General features: G+C 43.6%; 1 protein-coding gene across 1 annotated transcript in view; it reads right to left on the bottom strand.

Moving 5' to 3' along the window:
- Positions 1 to 656: 656 nt before the first annotated feature.
- SF3B3 (splicing factor 3b subunit 3) overlaps positions 657 to 22021 on the bottom strand; it is a 2130119-nt gene continuing 2108754 nt past the window's right edge. The window contains exon 34 of the mRNA XM_044079526.1: positions 657 to 1517. Within this exon, the coding sequence (XP_043935461.1) occupies positions 1377 to 1517 (141 nt within the window). The 3' untranslated portion in view covers positions 657 to 1376. The remainder of the gene's footprint in view (positions 1518 to 22021) is intronic.

The following is a 22021-nucleotide window of genomic DNA, read 5'->3' as shown; positions in this document are numbered from 1 at the left end:
GACGCAGGACCCAAGACTTTGTTATTCAGGCCGACTGAGGGCAACCTGAAAGCAGATTACCCAAATGTAATGACTGCAAGAGTGAAACACGAAGAACATTTGGATCCTAGTCTGTGTAAACTGCAACAGAGTTGGATCTGAGGATCGGACCTGTGACCCAACCGGGAGAAGAATGAAAAGGACATCGTCAGATCTTGGGTTACACAAGCTGCCATCACAGCTCCACTCCTGCCACTTCAAACCACTTAAGGCACAGACATTTTCTGCCCTAAAAGACTATCACTTTATACTAGAACAAGATACCACAGACTTCCTGCTAAGCTTGATGCACAGTTTTCTCATTTTACGTTACAATGCACTATCTCAAAAGCTGCTGTTACACCATGAGAAGTAGGGTCACATTCTAAAGCCTTGGAAAAAGAAACGATCAGTATTATGGCAGTTACAAAGCACATGCCACAGTCAAATCATCCAATAAAATCTGAAAAGAATACACATGAGAATATTTTAAAATGGGACTTCTATTTTCTGTCACAGTGGAAAATAAAGAGCTCTTATTCACAGTGCACTATTTGTATCAATAATAATTTGTTTCACAATAGCTCACACCCCGGCTTACTCCACAAGTTACAAAACAGAAGCACATCTACAGGAAATATTAAAAATACTATAATTTATTTACCTACTGACAGGGAAAGGAATGAGAAATGAAATCTTATTACTCAAAATCCTTCCATATCCATTATAAAGCAGCTGTTAAGATTGCACACTCATTGAAAAAAAAAATGAAGTGCACTCAACAGTGAGGCCGTACTATGCATAGCAGACTACCACTTTTAACCCAGCATCATACAAAATAAATAACGGATAAAATGGCAAGTCTTAGTATTAAGTTGGGTGCTGAAAGCACAAACTGACTTTTCTTTTTAGAAAATTATTTTTAAGTAACAAAACTGTTATAGTTACTTGAAAAAGCAGAAACAGAAGTACTGACATCAAAATACTAATAAGGTAAAAGTGAAGACTGTTCAATTATGCCAAGGACTGCTGTACCAAAGTAAACTCCCAGTTCTTAAAAAGAGAGAAACTTCAAAAAAAAAAAAAATTAAATCATTCTGAGTCTGAACTTTCTTGTTCAACATGTTTACACTGCTGTCAATTTGTGCAAGAGTGACATGCACAGAGCTGAGGGGGCTGTCACTCAACCTTTTTAGTAGGTCCCTGCATTAAGTTCATACTGGTGCAGCAGCTGCGGTTTGACGACTTTCAATTAATGTCTCCTTTAGCAGAAAACAGAGGAGTCCTGTTATTAAAAAGTTCAGCCAGCTCAGCGACTGCAGCTGTAGTATGCATTCATTGGAAAGAAAAAGCTGTCTTTAGAAAGCATAGCGTGTACGAACGTCTTCAAGTTTCTTGGAGACCTCAGGTGGAGTCCTGTCCAGCTCCTCGGCCACACCCTTCTGTTTGCCTGGATCCATGGAGTTGAACTGTTCGCAAAGATCTCCATCAATTACATTCTAAAAGCAGAAATGACATTCCATTACTTAACCATAGCAAATGTTGTGCAACTGTATTTGACAATATTCAAGCTATGTATTCTCAAACTTTTCTCTTTGTGCTTCCAAATAAATGGACCTCGGTCTAAATGGGCAACCTTAGTAACACGACAAAATAAATGCAGCATCAATGATATTATGAAAATAAAACAGATATATCTAATATAATATAAAATATAACATAAAATAATTAAATGCAGCATCAATGGTACTATGAAACACAAAACTACACAGGCATGCACTGTAAAAACTGATGCAGACACAACCAAAAAAGAAGTAGGCCAGTACAACAATAAAAGGTCAAGGTTTCTGCATAAAACAGCTGATGACCAACAGAATGCACTATGGGTCAAAAACTTGTCACTGTCACCACTGGAAGACTTGAGATTTTTTGGGATATTACAAAACAGCTCTACTGCAATCAGTGGGAAATTCTTAAAAAAACTACATTTGAAAAAAACGACAGCAGACAAACTTAGACAGGAGGCAGGCAAGTTAAAGCCTGTCTGAGCTTGAAGCCACTGGAGGGAAGGAAAAGGGCAAAAAACATTGCTCTGCAGCCCCCCACCCCCCAAAAAAAAAAAAAAAACTTTTTGGGGCGAGCAGCCCTGTGGCACAGAGTGATAAACCCCTTATTGGGCCCACAATGACCAGTGTTCAGTTATACTCAGGAATACTGGAGTCGTCTCGGGGGAAGGATGGCAGTAAGTGGCCAAAACTGTCTCACCAATCCAGAAGGTTGGTAGGGGAGTAGGTAGCCTTAAAGGCTTACTACAATACTCAGCATACACTGGTCTGCCCTGTGCTGCATGAGAGGCAAGTCACTCAGTCAGAAGTTGGGCATCTATGGAAGGGTCTGCGCATCTCCCAGGACCAGTGATCACAGAGGTGCCAAGGCTGCTCAACGTAATGTGACAAAGGGAACATGCTTCTAAACACAGCCTGATTTCCTCAATGGTCTCATAATAGGACAGGGATTTAGTTTGGTGAAGCTAAGGTCAGTCTGGAATACTCTGTGAACAAGGAGAGGAGCTATGAACACCTGCTGGGGAGAGGTGAGAAAAATACTTGGAGTAAGGATTCCAGTCAGCAAAGGTAGTCTTTTAAACAGGAAGAAAGGGAAACTCTGATATGGACACTGGACGGCAGCTTAAACTAATAGTTACAGCCACGCCAGCTTGTGTAATTATAAGGCAAGACTATGTGATGAAAACAGTTTGAGAAGTCAAGGACAAGAGAATGTCACAGGAACAAACAACGCACACTTATGAGTCAAGACTATATAATGAAAGCAGTCTGAAAAGACATGGACAACAGAACACCACAGGAATGAAGACAACACAATATCACAAACAGTGGGAGTCAGCAAACAGAGGACAGCCTCACACATTCAATGGAAGGGAGGAAAAAGGAACTGCTGCATAAACAGTGATGTGGCTTCTTGGGGACCAACATACACACACACACACAAAGCAGATGAACAGCACACAACTGTAGTACGGCTACTGACAGACATATTACACAAACAATGGGTAGAATGTCAGGAAAATGACTGCAATTCATGGACAATGGGAGGAAGACTACAGAAAATAGCATGCACATAAAGCAGGCTGCACTACACGAGACAAAAAGCAAGATATGAATGATTCTGGAACTAAGCATTTCAGGCAATAGTTTATTTCCATTTGATGATCAATACAGTCCCAAGTGGGCATAAAACCTAATTTTTCATTGGAGTCAATTAAAAATCCTAGTTAAATATTGCTGCTCAAACACCATCCTGTCTTTAAAAGGGAATGCTTATTCAATCCCTTTTACGCACAATGAAAGAAGAAATCACCTACTACTCACAAATAACCCCAAAGATGCCAAGAAGGATAGGAGCACATATACATCACAGCACCAGGATTACATACTGGAAGTACGGGTTCAATTTACAACAGTCATTTTTTAACTCAAGTCATACGATTTGGCATAAGTTCTCAGTTGACAATACGCACATTCAGGATCTTCTTAAAAGACAATAAGCAAAAACCACTGCTGATAAAAGACTTAAAAGGGAAAGTAAAAACTAACGTTTTGAGAAGAACCCTTTAGAGCTTTGCATTGTGCAGTGCACAATAACTGTTAAAATGGAAAGGCAAAATTGTATAAGGAACTTATCATAACAGTACATATTTCAGTACAATCACTGCTGTAATCTTATAGGAATCTGACACAGGCCAAGGCCTGATGTCCTGGGCAGACTCACAGAATGCAGTGAGACTCCCCCGGTACAATCTGCCCCCATGTTAAGCAAACAAAGCCCACAAACAATGGCTCTTTGAAAGATACTAAAAAGCCTACAGTCCTTCTAGCCATAGAAGGAATGAGGGGAAGTGAGGAGGTGAACTATACCCATCTGCACCTTTGTATGTTCAGGAGTGAGAAAGAGGGGCAAGGGAAAGGAATTCACCATTGATGCTAATCAAACATCAAGTACAGTTAACTTCTTCACACAATGTTTTCCATATAATCACGGTTTCAATTATCAGTGCTACAGGGATCATTTCAAAACTTATTTCTTACATGGGAGGTTGGTTAGTGTCCAAGGGCATGCTGCAGAAGGTCCTGCAGAATGCAAGTGATATATCCTGTTCAAGGCTTTCTCAAAATGCCCAGTCTGCAATGTTCAAGCGAAGTATGAACACAGGACTAGATGGTTGTCTTCAAGATGACCTATACACTCACCCCTCTACAAAAAGATGATAGTGGCCACTGTGCCCCTGGCAGACCACAGTCTGATACATTCCTGCAATGCCTTGCCAGCAGCAAAAAATTATAACGTATCAGGATGCCTTAACAAATATCAAACTTGGTGGTCATCTTCCCTTTTGGATCTCTAGAAGCACAAGATGGGGTGACCCCTTTCTCCACTGCTATTCGTCCTGTATCTCAAATCTTTCACTTTTAATATCCACAACAAAGAACTTGATTATCCTCTAAATAACAGATATTCTCTTTCTGCAGATGACCTATTGATCTTCCTGCAGGACCCAAGCAGAACACTTTGGTGACAATCTACCATTTTAGTCAACTCACAGGCAATTAGCTAAAATCCTTCCAAGACAATGATTCACGCTATGAATTGCTCAGTACTGCCATCTGTAAAAGAACATTACACGTTTAACCACACAGGACTACATAAGATATTTAGGAGTTCCTATTTCTTCTTCTACTTAATCTACTATCCAGAAGGGATATGGGCAACTAGCTAAGACGCACAAATATTTCATAGAGTGGCACCATCTGGCTCTAAATTTTCAACTATGAATTGAAATAGGATGCTTACACTCCCACACATTTAAGTTCAAGCTATCCCAGGCTTACCTCTTGCGGGCTTTCACAAAAAGCTTACAAGACAAGTTTTTGCCTTCATCTGACAAAATAATTATTGAGTTTCCTGGAGGCCTCACAATACGGGTGGGGAGACTTTGCAGACAGTCACAGAGATTTGCCTCCAAAGGGAGGCCCCCAAAAGAAGGATTTATCTGTGGTTTCTCAGCAAATCTCTATCTGGGGGCCTTCCTGTGTTTCTGGCTGGGCCTAGGATCTCTTATAACAAAAGAGGTACGTTTTGTTAGGTAATTCTTCTGGTAACTAGGTACGGAGGTTAACAGAAGCAGTCTACAGTCTTTCATGTTTTTTTTCCCTGTTCTTTGACAGTTTTTAAAAGATTGGCTGCCTGAGTAAATTTCTGTCTAAACTGGAATCTATAATTTTAGCTTTCTTATTTTCAGGAATGGACTGATTGTGCAACCATGAATACCTAAGGGGGACGAAACTAGTGGCAGTTGCTCTAAAGGAGGACTCTACAGCATCAAAACTACATTTAATGTGGTGTCCAACTCCTTGTATAGCCTGGCTAAACAAAGACAAAGAATAGCTGTGTAAAATCTTACCATAACCATAGATGTCCTTCTCTTCCATGTTGCAGTATTCTTACCCGACCCGAACGTCAACTCCTATACAAAAGCTTTCAGGAATGGACTGATTGCGCAACCATGAATACCTAAGGAGGACGAAACTAGTGGCAGTTGCTCTAGAGGAGGACTCTACAGCATCAAAACTACATTTAATGTGGTGTCCAACTCCTTGTATAGCCTGGCTAAACAAAGACAAAGAATAGCTGTGTAAAATCTTACCATAACCATAGATGTCCTTCTCTTCCATGTTGCAGTATTCTTACCCGACCCGAACGTCAACTCCTATACAAAAGCTTTCAGCCTGGTTACTGTTGGTGCATGGGACGTCACATCTAGGGCCAAAAACCAGGGACCTTAAATGTGACGTCTGCAAGCACAGACCTCAGAACTGCCCAGATGGATGGTAGCCTAGGAGATGCCCAAAAGATGCCCTTCAAACTGGTGAAATGTTACAGACTGTCCAAAAATGACATTAGTGCCGGAAGGGGCACTATGAAGGCCCCTAGACCGGTAGATATGAAAATAGGGGGTTAGGAGGGAGGGAAGGAATACTGCAACATGGAAGAGGAGGACATCTATGGTTATGGTAAGATTTTACACAAGTATTCTATGCCCTTTTATTCTTATGTTGCAGTATTCTTACTGTAGGAGAGAACCACAGCTTATGAAGGAGGAAGGGTGGAGGTAGACAGAGCAGATTCCAGAAATCCTTGCAATACTGCCCTTGAGAAACCTGCTCTAGAGATATGGTCCAGTTTTTAATGTTTGGTGATTTGTACAGTGGACAAGGCGGCTGCTGCAAAGATGGTAGCTGTGTCTATGCCCTTGAAGAAGGCTTTGGAGGAAGTTACAGCTCTACTAGAATGAGCCCTGATCCCCTGATTCAGGTCCTTTCCGTGGTACGAGTAGCAGAAAAGTACAGTTATGTACACTTACAATAAATGTAGATGTCCAAGTGTATTCACTGTTGCAGTCATTACATTTGGGTTATCTGCTTGCAGGCAGCTCTCAATCGGCCTGATTAACAAAGTCTTGGGTCCTGCGTCGGTTGCTGTCCCTTCTTCCATTATGTCATCAGGGGAATAAAACAAGCAGCCGATGCCATTACATCAGTTTTTCTTGCCCCAGATGTCAGGTGCCCCCCTAATGGAAAGCAATTAAATATAAAAGTACAAAGATATACCTCCAACAAAAAAACAAATACACCAAAAAGGCTTTTAAGTATAGTAAAGGAAAGTAGAGATATAGCCAAGAGAAGTTAGGGGGCTGGAGGGAGGGTAACCAGGACTGCAACAGTGAATACACTCGAACATCTACATTTATGGTAAGTGTACACAACTGTACTATGTTCTTCGAGTTTCATTGTTGCAGTCATTACATTTGGGTAGAGTCCCAAAGCTATGGTTGGGAGGCTGGAACTAGACAGCAGTAGGAGCGGCTATGAGGCCCTGCAGAACTGCAGTGGCAAAGCCTGCCCTGGATTTAGAGTAGAGTGGCAGATGATAATGCTTTGTAAAGGTGTGCACTGAACTCCAAGTAGCCGCCTCTAAAATGTCTCTGGTTTGTACTCCCCTGAGAAAGGCTGCTGAGGTGGCTGCAGCTCTGGTGGAATGAGGTCTAATGCCCTTAGGCACTGGCTTGCCATGGTGTAAGCAGCAGAAATGAATGCAGTGGCCTAACCACTTAGAAATAGTCTGCTTTGAGATGGGCTTTTCTTGTGATCCTGCAGCATATGCCACTAGTAATTGCTCTGTCTTCCTGAAAGCTTTGGTTCTGTCCAAGTAGAATCTAAATTGTCTGTGTACGTCCAAAGAATGCAGAATTCTCTCCCCCTTGTTCTGTGGATTTGGGTAAAAGGTTGGCAGATGGATGGCTTGGTTAAGAGCCACACTGGAAACTACTTTAGGCATAAATGTTGGATTTGTCCTCAGGGAGACCCTGTCTGGATGAAAAATGATGAAAGGTTCCACAGCCATGAGCGCCTGTAGCTCTGAAATTTGTCTTGCAGAAGTAATTGCTAAGAGCAGCGCTGTTTTCCAAGATAGAAACTTCATATCAGCAGTAGCAGCTGGCCCAAAAGGAGGCAGGGTGAGCTTTTCCAAGACATAGTTGTGGTCCCATGCAGGTATTAGTAGTCTTCTTGGGGGCCTTAAATTTTTGGCACCTCTGAGGTACTGCCTTAATAAAGGGTGAGAAAAAAGTGGTGGCTCTGTAATGTAATGAGCCGAAATGGCAGAGGCATGAATTTTAATTGATGAAAAAAATAGGCCTTTGTCCAGCATCTCAGTTAAGTATTGCAAAATCTGAGGAATACTTGGCACCGCTGTATCAGTTCCTTGTGCATGGTACCAGGCACAGAATCTCTTCCATTTTCCAGCATAAGACTTTCTAGTACTAGGCCTTCTGGCTTCCAGAATGACATCAATCACAGCTTTACTGAGAGGTGTTTTTTGTATGACTACATTATCCGCCATGCTGCCAAGTTTAATGTTCTTAGTTGGCTGTGCATGATCCAATTGTTTTGCTGGGACAGTAGTCGAGGTATTTGAGGTAAGGTCCAAGCTGGGTATAGAGATAAGTTTCTTAGTACTGGATACAAGTACTGGGCTTCTCCTGTCTGACCTTTAGGAGCACCTTGGGGAGAAGAGGCAGTGGAGGAAAGGCATATACTGATAGGTTTTTCCAGCTGAAAGATAGGGCCGTCCACTTTCCATGCTTGTCTGTGATAAGCCCTTGTGCAGAATCTTTTTAGTTGGTAACTGAGAGGGGAGGGGGGACGCAAATAAATATATGTCCGGGCATCCCCATTTCCTAGTTATCATGCTGAAGAATTGTGGCTCCAGCTTCCATTCGTGGGGATCCATGAGGTTTCTGCTTAGTTCGTCTGCCAGAGTATTTTCCTTTCCTGGCAGAAATTGCGCCTGCAGATGTACTTGGCAAGTCAAAGCTGTGTCCCACAAGGTCATGGCTAGTCTGCAAAGGGGGTAAGAATGTGTGCTCCACTGCTTGTTTATATACCACATGACCGTGGAGTTATCTGTCTTCATCAGTAGTTGCCCCGGATGAAGTAGGTCCTTGAAGGCTGTCAGGGCATTTTGAACAGCTAACATCTCTTTGTGATTGATATGTAGATGCATTTGGTTTGAGGACCATGTGCCCTGAATGCATCTTCCTGCCATGTGGGCTCCCCAGGCATAGTCTGATGCATCCGTTGTTAGTGTCTGCCTGGCTGGAGGTAATGTGAATGGCTGTCCCTTGTTCTGGTGACAAACCTTTGCCCACCATCGAAACTCCTGTTGCAGGCAGGGAATGAGAGTAATGACCGTTTCCAGGCTGTGGCAATGTTGAGTCCAATAGGTACCACTGAAGTTTCCTCATATGCAGTCTTGCATATGGAATTAGTAGGTGCAGGATGCCATGAAGCCCAAAGCCTGCAAAATGTTTCTTGCAGATAACTGGGCCTTTGTTGCCAACATTTTGAAATAGGTAGTCAGTTGCCTTTGTTTGTCTGGCATGAGATAAGTCATCTGGGCAGTTGTATTCAAGCTTGCACCCAGGAGTGTTATCTCTTGTGAGGGTACTAGTTTTGATTTCTTTTTGTTGACTGCGTACCCTAGGCAAGTTAGAAGTTTTTTCACAAACGCCAGATGTTGAAGTAGAATGTCCTTGTTCTCTGCTTGAATGAGCCAGTCGTCCAAGTAAGGATATATTTGTATTCATCTTTGTCTGCAGAATGCAATTACTGGTGCCAGGCACATTGTAAAGACCCTGGGCGCAGTAGTTAAGCCAAAGGGGAGTGCAGAGAATTGGTAATGCATTGAACCAGCCTTGAACCTTGGGTATCTTCTGTATGATTGTCTGATTGGAACATGCAGGTATTGCCTCTTTTAGGTCTAAAGTCACAAGCCAAGCATTCTTGCCCAGCATGGGCAGATGCTGCTGCAAAGTCAACATTTTGAATTTTGGAATATGCAGGAAAGTGTTCAGAATAGACAGGTCCAGTATCGGCCCCCAGGCCTTGTCCTTTCTGGGTACCATGAACAGTCTTGAGTAAAATCCTTGTCCCTGCTCTTGCTCTGGTACTTGTTGAATGGCCCCCATGTCCATGAGGGATGAGACTTGTTTTGTGCCTCTGCCCATTGAATTTTTGGCAGATCTGGCTGTTTGCCTTTGGCAGAGTATGGAAATGGAACTTGTAGCCTTGTGACACTGTTTAGAACCCACTTGTCCTGGGTTATGATGTGCCAATTTTGAAAAAAACTGCTAATTTTCCCCCTAAGGGTGCTGCCAGAAGATAAGTGCTTGGTGCAGGCAGGGGGAAGTCATTGGGACTGTTTTCTGGAAGTCATTGGGACTGTTTTCTGTATGTTTGTGATCTATCTTCTCCAGCTTTGGAGGTAGAAGCACCCCACTGCTTGGGCCTATAAGAACCTTGCACCTGGGATCTGCCCCTAGGGTGTCTGGATCTGCCCCTTTGAGGTCTGTCTGACACAGGAAAGGACCAATTTTTTGTAGGCCAGTGTCTACTAAACCTAGGTGGCTGTACTTGTAAAAAATCTTTGACAGTTTGCATAGATTTAGCTTTGTCCTCCATTTTCTTTAACACCTCTTCTGCCTTAACACCAAACAAAGTATCATGCTGTAAATGCGCATCTAGTAATTTAACTTTAACATGATCAGGCAGATTTTGTTCCTTTAACCAAGCATGCCTCCTAATTACAGAACCCATAACTGCGGCCCTGCAGGAGGCCTCCAAAGAATCAAAACCACATTGCAAAGTATGTTTTCCAACTTGTTCTGCTGCATACAATAAATCCTGCATTTCCTTGTTTTCTGCACATTCAGAATTTAACATTTTCTGTTTAAGCAATCCCATGACATGTTGCTGATACTTAAGTATATGAAATTGACAGTTTAAGGCCCTTATAGCCAAAGTTGCAGATGTGTAAACCTTTTTTCCCCATCTACCCAGTGCCCTTGAATCTCTGTCAGAGGGGGTTGGGTTTTTTGCAGTGGAAGCCTTAACTTCCTTTGGAACCTGTGAAATAGTTTCTGGGTCAACAGCAGGGTTTTTAAAAAGAAATTTGTGAGAGTCAGGAACCCTGTAATACCTGTCAGGCTTAACAGGAGCCCCTGGGGGTAAGGAGTCAGGGGTCAGACTAGCCACCGAAAAAACATCATCTACAATGTCTAACACAGGTGGAATGGCTAGAGGCCTGTGCTGAGGTAGTAAAAGAAAATCCCTGAGCCTCTTTTTAGATTCTGAAAAATCTTGGGTCTCCCACTGGAAATGCTCCCTCATGGTATGCAAGGTTTCCCCAAAGGAATAGTCCTCAGGAGGAGATGCTGAAAGTACAGATTCTTCAGCATCAGAATCCTCACAGGGGGAAGAGAATATTCCTGATCAGAAGAAATAGAAACCTGATCTGAAGATTCATAGTGTCTTGCCTAGGCCTCTTATCAGGAGGGGGATGGGAACCCCTGATCAAGGTAATCAAGTCTTCGGCCATTTTGAGCATCTATTTTTTGGGCATAGAGGCCTGTCTACGTGGCTCTTGAGTTTGTTTCTTTGCTTTAGAAGGTGCTTTAGTCTTTGCCTTTGAAGCTGAAGTCATTTTAATGTAAAGATGTTTAGGTCTGAATACACCCTCAGAAGCCAGTACCTGCTCAGCGGCTCCGGACCCATCTGAGGGATTAGCGTCCGAGGCTCCAATACCTTAAGTATCCAGCGGCATGGCCGACTCCACGTGGTAGTCAGTAGTGGCCTGCGACTCTAAAGTAGCGGGCGTCAGGGGCTGCAAAAGCACCTCACTGAGAACTGGCAACTGGCTTAGGAGAAGCTGCGTCGTTTTTTGGCCTCGGTTGTTTTTCTCTATCCTTTTCTTTGCGTTTTTTTGTAAACTCCGGTAGTTGGATGGCTATCCAACGACATTTCAGGATAATTAAACCGGTGTCCAAAAAAGTTTAAAGCAAAATCATACCGACACTTAATAGTATGTTGGTTAAATCTAGCACAAAACCGACAACCAGTAACGTTGTGATCAGGGCCTAGGCAAGGAATACAGTAAGAATCAAAATCCTTGAGGTTTTGCTTTCCACAAGAAATACAATTAACAACTTTTTCTGACATCGGTCTGGAGCAAGAAAAAAGTTTCCCCAACGGGGTACTTAGCTTTATTGAAGACTTCGGATCTGAAACTCAAACATGAAAATCTCAGGAGTCGACTGACCCGTACTTGCGAACTGCTTCTGCTTCAGGCACCGCATGGCAAGAAAGACTGGAGAAAATGGCGTTGGCTGCTTTTTTTATACCCCTGACATCAGGGAAGGGGTGACAGCAGCCGACGCAGGACCCAAGACTTTGGAATTCAGGCCGGCTGAGGGCAACCTGCCAGCAGGATTACCCAAATGTAATGACTGCAACAGTGAAACACGAAAAACATCCACATTGCAAAGTATGTTTTCCAACTTGTTCAGCTGCATGCAATAATTCCTGCAATTCCTTATTTTTGCACATTCTGAAATCAACATCATTTTCTGTTTCAGCAATCCCATAACATGTTGTTGGTACTTAAGCATGTGAAATTGACAGTTTAAGGCCCTGATTGCCAAGGCTGCAGATGTATAAACCTTTTTTCCCCATCTGTCCAGCGCCCTGGAATCTCTGTCGGAGGGATAGGGTTTTTTGCTGTTGAGGCCTTAACTCCCTTAGGACCCTGTGAAATAGTTTCAGGATCAGCAGCAGGGTTTCTAAATAAAATTTTATGAGAGTCAGGGACCCTGTAATACCTGTCAGGCTTAATGGGAGCCGGAGGAAGAGAGTCAGGGGTCAGGCTTGACTCTGAAAAAAACATCATCCACAATGTCTAACACAGGGGGGAATGGCTAAAGGCTTGTGCTGAGAGAGGAGGAGGAAATCCCTGAGCCTCTTTTTTGATTCTGGGAAGTCTTGACTCTCCCAGTGAAAATGCTCCTTCAAAGTATGCAAGATGGAATAGACTCCTCAGCATCAGAATCCTCATAGGGAGGTAAAGATAATTCCTGATCAGAAGAGGAATCAGAAGAAATAGAAACCTGATCTGAAGATTCATAGTCAGTGTGTGTTGCCTAGGCCTCTTATCTGGAGGGGGATGGGTACCCATGATCAAGGTAATAAGGTCTTCAGCCATTTTGATCACCTGTTTTTTAGGCATAGAGGCCTGTGCACGTGGCTCAGGTGTCAGTTTTTTTAGTTTTAGAAGGTGTCTTTGCCTTTGGTTTTGCAGCTTTTGTCGATTTGATGTAAAAATGTTGAGGTCTGAATACACACTCGGAAGCAGGTGCCTGCTCAGTGGCTCCAGACCCATCTGAGGGAGATACATCCATTGGTCCAATACCATGAGTATCTTGCGGCATGCCTGACTCCACATGGGTGTCGGCAGAGGCCTGCGACTCGAAGGTAGCGGGTATCAGGGGCTGCGAAAGCGCCTCACTGAGTACCGGCGAACCGGCGACTGGCTTAGGAGAAGTTTCGTCGTCGGTTTTGGATCTCGACTGCCTTTCTCTGTCCTTTTCTTTGCGTTTTTTATGTACTCTGGTAGTCGGATTGCTATCCGACGACATCTCTGGGTAGTTAAATCTGTTGCCAAAATACTTAGATGCCAAAATATACAGACGCTTAATAGTGAGCTGGTTAAATCTAGCACAAAACCTACAGCCAGGCACATTGTGGTCAGGGCCTAGGCAAGGAATACAGTATAAATGGAAATCCTTATGAGGTATTTGCTTCCCACAAGTAATACAATTAACTTTTTCTGACATCGGTAAAAAGCAAGAAAATAGTTTCCCCAATGGGGTACTTAGCTTTACTGAAGACTTTGGTTCTGAAACTCAAACGCGAATATTTCAGTAGTTGGCCGACTGGCACTTGCGAAATGCTTCTGCTTCGGGCACTGTGCGGCAAGAAAGACTAAAGAAAATGGCGTTGGCTGCATGTTTTATACCCCTGACAACCTGACGTCATGGAAGAGAAGACAGCAACCGACGCAGGACCCAAGACTTTGGAATTCAGGCCGACTGAGGGCAACCTGCCAGCAGATTACCAAATGTAATGAATGCAACAATGAAACACGAAGAACATCTCTAGGCGTAGGCAAGGTATGACAGGAATCGTTTCTAGGTCTTGAGAATGTTGACACCATAGGCTTTTTAGATACCACTGTAGTTTCCTCATATGCAGTCTTGCATATGGAATTAGAAGAATGCAGGAGGCCATGAACCCCAAGGCTTGCAGTATTTGTCTTGCAGATAGCAGGGTTTTTGTGGCCACTTGTTTGAAGTAGGTTGTCAAATTAATTTGTTTCTCTGGTGTGAGGTAAGCCACCTGGGAAGTTGCATTCAAGCTTGCTCCCAGGAATATAATTTGTTGATAGGGTACTAGGTGCGATTTCTTTTAGTTTATGGTGTATCCCAGACAAGTTAGAACCCTTTTTACAAAGGCCAGATGATTCAAAACTATGTCCTGGCTTTTTGCCTGAATTAGACAATCGTCCAGGTATGGGTACATTTGAATATTTCTTTGCCTGCAAAATGCAATAACTGGAGCTAGGCACTTTGTGAATACCCTGGGCGCAGTAGATAAGCCAAAGGGTAGTGCAGAGAACTGATAGTGCGTGTAGCCTGCTTTGAAGCGTAGGTATCTTCTGAAGATTCCCTGATTGGGATGTGCAGGTATGCTTGCTTTAACTCTAGTGTTGCCAACCAGGCATCTTTGCCTAGCATAGGAAGTAACTGAAGAGTCAGCATCTTGAATTTTGGAATCTCCAAAAAGGTGTTTAGAGTAGACAGGTCCAGGATAGGACATCATGAATTGTCTTTTCTGGGCACCAGGAAAAGTATCGAGTAGAAACCTTATCTCTTTTCCTCTTCTGGTATGAGTTGAATAGCCCACATGCTTAAGAGAGAAAGTATTTGTTTTTGGGCCTCTGCCCACTGATTTGTGGGTAGGTCCGGCCACACACTTGGTGTTGGCAACGTGTGGAAGTGAAATCTGTATCCCTGGGACACTACATTTAAAACCCATTTGCCCTGGGTAATGAGTTCCCAATTCTTTGCAATCTTTCCCCCAAAGGGGCAGTCAGTTGATAAGTGCTTGGAAATTTTAAAAGGAAGTCATTAAGACAGTTTACCATAGGGGGGAATTTTATTATTCCCAGATTTGGAAGTGGAGGCCCCACACTGCTTAATTATGTGAGTCCCCTGGAACTGAAACCTGGTGGTTTTGGTTTGGCTTGAGAAGACCAGGAAGGGGCTGGAAAGGACCAATTCTTAGTGGGCCAGTGCCTACTAAAGCTAGGAGGCTGAACTTGCAAAAAATTCTTTAACAGTTTGCATAGACTTTTAGCTTTATCTTCCATCTTTTTAAGAACTTCCTCAGCCTTGTTGCCAAACAGGCGGTCCTGATTTAAAGGAGCATACAACAATTTAGCTTTAACATGATCAGGCAAAGACTGCTCCTTAAGCCAAGCATGCCTTCTGAGCACAGACCTAGTAACAGCAACCCAGCAAGAGGCCTCTAAAGAATCAAAACCACATTGCAAAGTATGTTTTCCAACTTGTTCGCCAGAATGCATTAAATCCTGTAATTCTTTATTTTCCACACAGTCAGGAATCAACATAATTTTCTGTTTAAGCAGTCCAATAACATGTTGCTGATACTTTAACATATGAAACTGGCAGTTTAAAGCCCTCATGGCCAAGGTTGCAGAAGTGTAAACCTTCTTACCCCATCTATCCAGTGCCCTGGAGTCTCTATCAGAAGGGGTAGGATTTTTAGCAGTAGAAGCCTTAATGCCCTTGGGCCCCTGTGAAATAGTCTCTGAATCTGCAATAGGATTTTTGAAAAGGAACTTGTAGGACTCAGGGATCCTGTAGTATCTGTCAGGTTTTCTGGGAGCAGGAGGCAGGGAATCGGGCCAAACTAGATTCCGAAAAAGCATCATCAACAATGTCTAGCACAGGAAGAATAGCTAAAGGCCTATGCTGAGGTAGAAGAAGGAAATCCTTAAGCCTCTTTTTTGAATCAGAAAAATCCTGGCTTTCCCAGTGTAAATGCTCCCTTAGAGTATGTAAGGTTTCCCCAAAAGAAAAATCCTCAAGAGGGGAAGCAGAGGGAAAACAGTCCCCTGCATCAGAATCTTCATAAGTAGATAAGGGCAAATTCAGTTCATCCGAAGAATCAGAAAAAAAACAGAATCCTGACCAGAAGATTCATAATCATCTTCAGTACTAGGCCTCTTAGAAGGGGGGGGGGGGGTTGGCTACCCCTGATTAGAGTTATTAGATCTTCAGCCATTCTTATCCTTTGTTTTTTAGGCATAGAGGCCTGAGCATGTGGCCTGGACATCGGTTATTTAGACATGGATCGAGATTTAGTCCTAAGTAAAGAAGGAGGCATCGGTTTAATATGCAAGTCCGTAGGCCTGAATACACCTTCAGAAGCCGGTGCCTGCACAGCGGCTCCGGACCCATCCAAGGTAGAGCCATCCGCGGGTTCCATAGTTGAAGCATCTTGCGGCATACCGGACTCCGAATGGGTCTCAGTAGAGGCTTGCAAATCAGAAGTAGCGGGTATCAGGGGCTGCGAAAGTGCCTGAGTACCGGCGAACTGGCGACTGGCTTAAGAGAAGCGTCGTCGGCAGTTTTAGACCTCGGCGGACTGTCTCTGTCTTTATCTTTGCATTTTTTTGGAATCCCGGAAGTCAGATGGCTAACTGACATTTCTGAATAAATAAACCGAGAACGGAAATATTTAGAGGCGAAAATATACAGACAATGGATAGTGTGCCGATTAAATGAAGCACAAAACCGACAGCAAGGTACGTCGTGGTCAGGGCCTAGGCAAGGAATACAGTATGAATGAAAATATTTATGAGGTATTTGCTTTCCACAAGTAATGCAGTTATTAACTTTCAATGACATCGGTAAGGAGCAAGAAAAAGTTTCCCCAACGGGATACTTAGCTTTAGTTGAAGACTTCGGTTCTGAAACTCGAAAACGAAAATTTCAGGAGTTGGCCAACCGGCACTTGCGAACTGCTTCTGCTTCAGGCACCGCACAGCAAGAAAGACTGATGGAATGGCGTTGGCTGCATGTTTTATACCCCTGATGACCTGACGTCATAGAAGAAGGGACAGCAACCGACCCAGGACCCAAGACCATTAGTCAGGCCGACTGAGGGCTACCTGCAAACAGATAACCCAAATGTAATGACTGCAACAGTGAAACACGAAGAAAGTACAGTTGTGTACACTTACCATAAATGTAGATGTTCGAGTGCATACACTGTTGCAGTCATTACATTTGGGTAATCTGCTGGCAGGTTGCCCTCAGTCGGCCTGAATATCAAAGTCTTGGGATCTGCATCGGTGGCTGTCTCCTCTTCCATGACGTCAGGTCGTCAGGGGTATAAAACATGCAGCCAACGCCATTTTCTTCAGTTTTTCTTGACCCAGATGTCAGGTGCCCCCCAAATGGGGAGAAAAAAAATTATATATATATATATAGATACATAGCTATATACAAATGCAATTGTAACAACATAAACTTTACCTTCACCTAAAAGCAAATACACCAGGAATGCTGTAGAATATAATTAAGGAAAGAGAAGTTCTAGGAAAAAGAGGGATGGCAGGTGGGTTAACCCGGACTGCAACAGTGAATACACTCGAACATCTACATTTATGGTAACTGTACACAAAGTACAGTTGTGTACACCTACCATAAATGTAGATGTTCGAGTGTCTTCACTGTTGCAGTCCTAACTGTAGGGTGTTCCTGCCGGCAGGCAGCCCGAGGTCGGCCAGAATCCCAAAGTCTGGGTCCGGCGTCGGCTGTAAAAGCTAGTACCCTGACGTCAGTACGCTTTGGTACATAGCCTTCAGCCGACGCCATCTTCTCCAGCCTTTCTTGCCCCAGATGTCAGAAGTCCCCAATAAACCGAAAATGAATCCAACAAGGAAACACAAATACACCACAAAAAGGGAAAAGGGAGAAAAAAGAGGGGATAGGAGGGAGAACCGACTGCAACAGTGAAGACACTCGAACATCTACATTTATGGTAGGTGTACACAACTGTACTATGTTCTTCGTGTTTCACTGTTGCAGTCCTAACTGTAGGGTGGAATCCCAAAGCAGTGTAAACGGGGAGGAGGTTTTAGATAGAAGAAGGGGAGGCAAGGATACCCTGCAAAACAGCAGAGGCACAGCCTGCCCTGGTCTTAGAAAACAGAGGGAGATTGTAGTGCTTGGAAAAAGTATGGACAGAACTCCAAGTGGCAGCTTCCAAGATATCCTTGGTAGGGACTCCTCTGAGGAAAGCTGTAGAAGTGGCAGCTGCTCTAGTAGAATGACTTCTAATGGTACCTGGAAATTGCTTCCCATGATGAGTGTAACAAAATCTAATTCCACCAGCAATCCATTTGGAAATAGTTTGTTTAGAAATAGGTTTTCCAAGAGAACTGGAATCAAAAGAAATAAACAATTGATTAGACTTTCTGAACTCTTTAGTCTTGTCCAGGTAAAATCGTAACTGTCTGTGCACATCTAATGAATGCAAAATCCTTTCCCCTTTATTTTGAGGATTTGGAAAGAAAGTAGGAAGGTGAACTGTCTGATTTAAAGCCACTTTCGAAATCACCTTAGGCATGAAAGTAGGATTGGTCCTCAAGGATACTCTGTCCTGATGGAAAATAAGGTATGGTTCCACAGCCATAAGAGCTTGCAACTCTGAGACCCTTCTGGCAGAGGTCAATGCTAATAAAAGAACAGTCTTCCAAGATAAAAACTTAATATCTGAAGATGCAGCAGGCTCAAAAGGAGGCAAAGTAAGTTTTTCTAAAACATAATAAAGATCCCAGGCAAGGACAGGAGGGGTCCTGGGAGGCCGCAAATTTTTAGCCCCTCTCAAGAATTGCTTCACCAAAGGATGGGAAAAAACAGGAGGATCAGAACTGAAATGCGCAGAAATAGCAGAAGCATGAATCTTAATGGAGGAAAAGGATAGTCCTTTAGATAAAAGTTCCGAAAGGTAAAGCAAAATAGAAGAGATATCAAGAACCAGAGGATCCAAACCTCGGTCTTGCATCCAAATACCAAACCTCTTCCATTTAGAGGCATAGGATTTCCTAGTGCTAGGCCGTCTAGCTTCCAAAAGAACATCCAAAACTTGTTTGGGAAGACTAGAGGAAATCAAATTCCTTTGAAGAGCCAAGCTGCCAGGCAAAGGGTCTTGAGATTGGGATGTAGTAACTGACCCTGATGCTGGGACAGAAGCGAAGGGTTCAGAGGGAGAATCCAAGGAGGCCCCAAGAACAGGTGCTTTAAAGTTGGATACCAAAACTGTCGAGGCCAATTTGGAGCAATCAGGATGAGAAAATTGGGCTTGTCCTGTTTTATCTTCAGTAATACCCGAGGTAGTAGAGGAAGAGGAGGGAAGGCATATCCTGAAAGACCTCTCCAGCTGAAGGACAGGGCATCCACTCTCCAAGCTGTTTTGTGGAAGGCCCTGGTGCAAAAACGAGGCAGCTGATGATTGAGATGGGATGCAAATAGATCTATCTGGGGACATCCCCAAACTGCAGTAATCCTGTTGAATAAGTTGGTGTCTAGCATCCATTCGTGAGGATCTGAGATGTTTCTGCTCAGGCTGTCTGCTAAGAGATTCTGTTTTCCTGGAATGAATTGAGCCTGGAGATGTAGATTCAAATTTAGAGCTGTGTCCCATAAAGTCATAGCTAGTCTGCAAAGGGGGTATGAATGAGAACCCCCCTGCTTGTTGATGTACCACATGACCGTGGTGTTGTCTGTGCGGATTAGCAGAGGCCCTGGTTGTAAAAGGTTCTTGAAGGCTAGAAGGGCATTTTGAACTGCCAACATTTCCTTCAGATTGATGTGCCAGTGAAGATGGTCCTTTGTCCAGGTTCCCTGCTGGCAATTGTTTAGAAAGTGTGCTCCCCAAGCATAATCCGAGGCGTCCGTGGTTAGGATTTGAGTAGGTTGAGGAAGACGAAAAGGTTTTCCTTCGTTTAAAGTGCATGCCCTGGACCACCAGAGGAACTCCCTCTGAAGGCAGGGGATCAAAGGAATCAGAATATCCAGATCGTGGTAATGCTGTGACCATACACTTTTCAGATACCATTGAAGCTTTCTCATGTGAAGCCTTGCGTTTGGAATCAACAGAATGCAGGAAGCCATGTAGCCCAGAGCCTGCAGGAATTTCCTTGCAGTGAGCTGAGATAGAGTTGCTAAGGTGTTGAAAGTAGAAGCCAGCTGAGTTTGTTTTTCTGGAGTGAGGAAGGCCCTTTGTAAGGTTGTATTTAAGAGGGCTCCCAAGAATACCATTTGTTGAGAAGGGATCAAATGTGACTTTTTTATGTTCACTGAGAATCCCAGTAGGAGGAGAAGACGTTGAACAAAGTCCAGATGTTGAAGCAGAAGATCTTTGCTGTCTGCCTGAATAAGGCAGTCGTCCAAATAGGGGTAAATCTGGATCCCCTGAAGTCTGCAGTAAGCCACTACTGGTGCCAGGCACTTGGTGAAGACTCTGGGCGCAGTAGATAAACCAAAGGGCAGAACAGAGAATTGAAACTGCCTTGAACCTGAGGAATTTCCTGCGTTCTTGCCTGATGGGAATATGTAAATAGGCTTCCTTTAAGTCCAATGTCACCATCCAGGCGTCCTGAGAGAGCATTGGAATTAGTTGCTGCAGAGTAAGCATCTTGAATTTTGGAATTTCCAAAAAGGTGTTTAACACAGAAAGGTCCATAATAGGTCTCCATGAGTTTTGTTTTCTGGGAACCAGAAACAGTCTTGAATAAAACCCTTTTCCCATCTCCGAGAGTGGAACAGGCTCTATGGCTCTCATGGCCAGAAGAGCATCCACTTGAGTTAAGGCCTCTGACCATTGATGTTTTGGCAGATCTGGCCAACCGTGAGCCCTTGGCAAAGTGTGAAAGTGGAATTTGTAACCTTTTAAAATCACGCCCAATACCCATCTGTCCTGGGTAATATGAGTCCAATTTCTGTAAAAAAGAGACAGTTTTCCTCCGAGAGGGGCATCCAGGTGAAGGGGTCCTGAAGCCCAACCGAGAGAGTCATTGAGTTTGCTTTCTTTGAGATTGGGATCTGTCTTCTCCCCTTCTAGGTGAAGAAGCAGTCCATTGTCTAGATCTGTAAGAGGCCTGGCCTTGACCACGACCTCTGGAGCGCCTATATCTTCCCCTTTGAGGCCTGTCAGACGTGGGAAAGGACCAATTTTTAGAGGGCCAATTCCTGGAAAATCTAGCAGGCTGAACTTGCAAGAAATCTTTTACAGTCTGCATAGACTTTGCCTTTTCTTCCATCTTTTTAATAACTTCCTCAGCCTTGAATCCAAAAAGAACATCATGTTGAACAGGGGCATCTAATAACTTAGCCTTAACCTGTTCAGGTAAACTTTGTTCACGAAGCCAGGCATGTCTACTAATAACAGTACCAGAGGCAGCAGCCCTGCAGGAAGCATCCAAAGCAGCAAAACCACAATGTAAGCTATGCTTGTTCACCTGTTCAGTAGCATGCAAAACATCCTGAAGTTCCTTATCCTCTGCACAAGCAGGTAGGGAAGCAAGCTTTTGCTTTAAAACAGACAAAAGAAATTGCTGATATTTAAACATATGAAACTGGCAATTTAAAGCCCTTACAGACAGGGTAGCAGAAGTATATATCTTTTTTCCCCACCTGTCTAAAGCACAAGAATCCTTCTCAGAGGGAATAGGATTTTTAGAAGTAGCAACCTTAGCAGCCTTAGAGCCCTGAGAAATAGTTTCAGGATCCAGAAGGGTTTTTAAATAAAAATAAATGAGAGTCAGGAACCCTATAAAATCTATCAGGCTTAGAAGGAGCAGGAGGCATGGAATCAGGATTCAAATTAGCCTCAGAAAAAGCATCATCTACAATGTCCAAAACAGGAGGGATAGCTAAAGGCCTATGCTGAGGAAGAAGAAGAAATTCTCAAAGCCTCTTCTTGGAAGCAGAATACTCCTGTCCTTCCCAATGAAAATGTTCCCTCATCTCATGCAAGGTTTCCCCAAAAGAAAAATCCTCAGGCGGAGAGGCCGAGGGTAGAGAGTCCTCAGCATCCGAATCCTCATAAGGAGGAAAGGAATAGTCCTGATCTGAGGAAGAAACAGAAGATACAGAAGCCTGGTCAGAGGAATCCAGAGTAACATCCTGTCGAGGCCTTTTCTCAGGAGGGGGTGAGAACCCCTAATCATTGTAAGTAAATCTTCAGCCATCCTCAATAATTGCTTTTGTGTCCTGGGAGTGGATTCAGAAGCAGCTTGAGCTGGAACTTTAGACTTAACAGGAGTCTTTGCCTTTGAAATAGTGATGTGAGTAGGCCTGAAAACCCCCTCAGAAGCCGGTACCTGCACAGCGGTTCCGGACCCATCTGAAGGAGCGACGTCCAAAGGTCCTGCAGCAGTT

Source organism: Protopterus annectens, chromosome 8.part0 (genome assembly GCF_019279795.1).
Source record: "Protopterus annectens isolate FY-2018-M chromosome 8.part0, PAN1.0, whole genome shotgun sequence".
Lineage (NCBI taxonomy): Eukaryota > Metazoa > Chordata > Ceratodontiformes > Protopteridae > Protopterus > Protopterus annectens.
The sequence above is the reverse complement of the archived record's forward strand: the minus strand, read 5'-3'. Positions and strand labels throughout refer to the sequence as shown.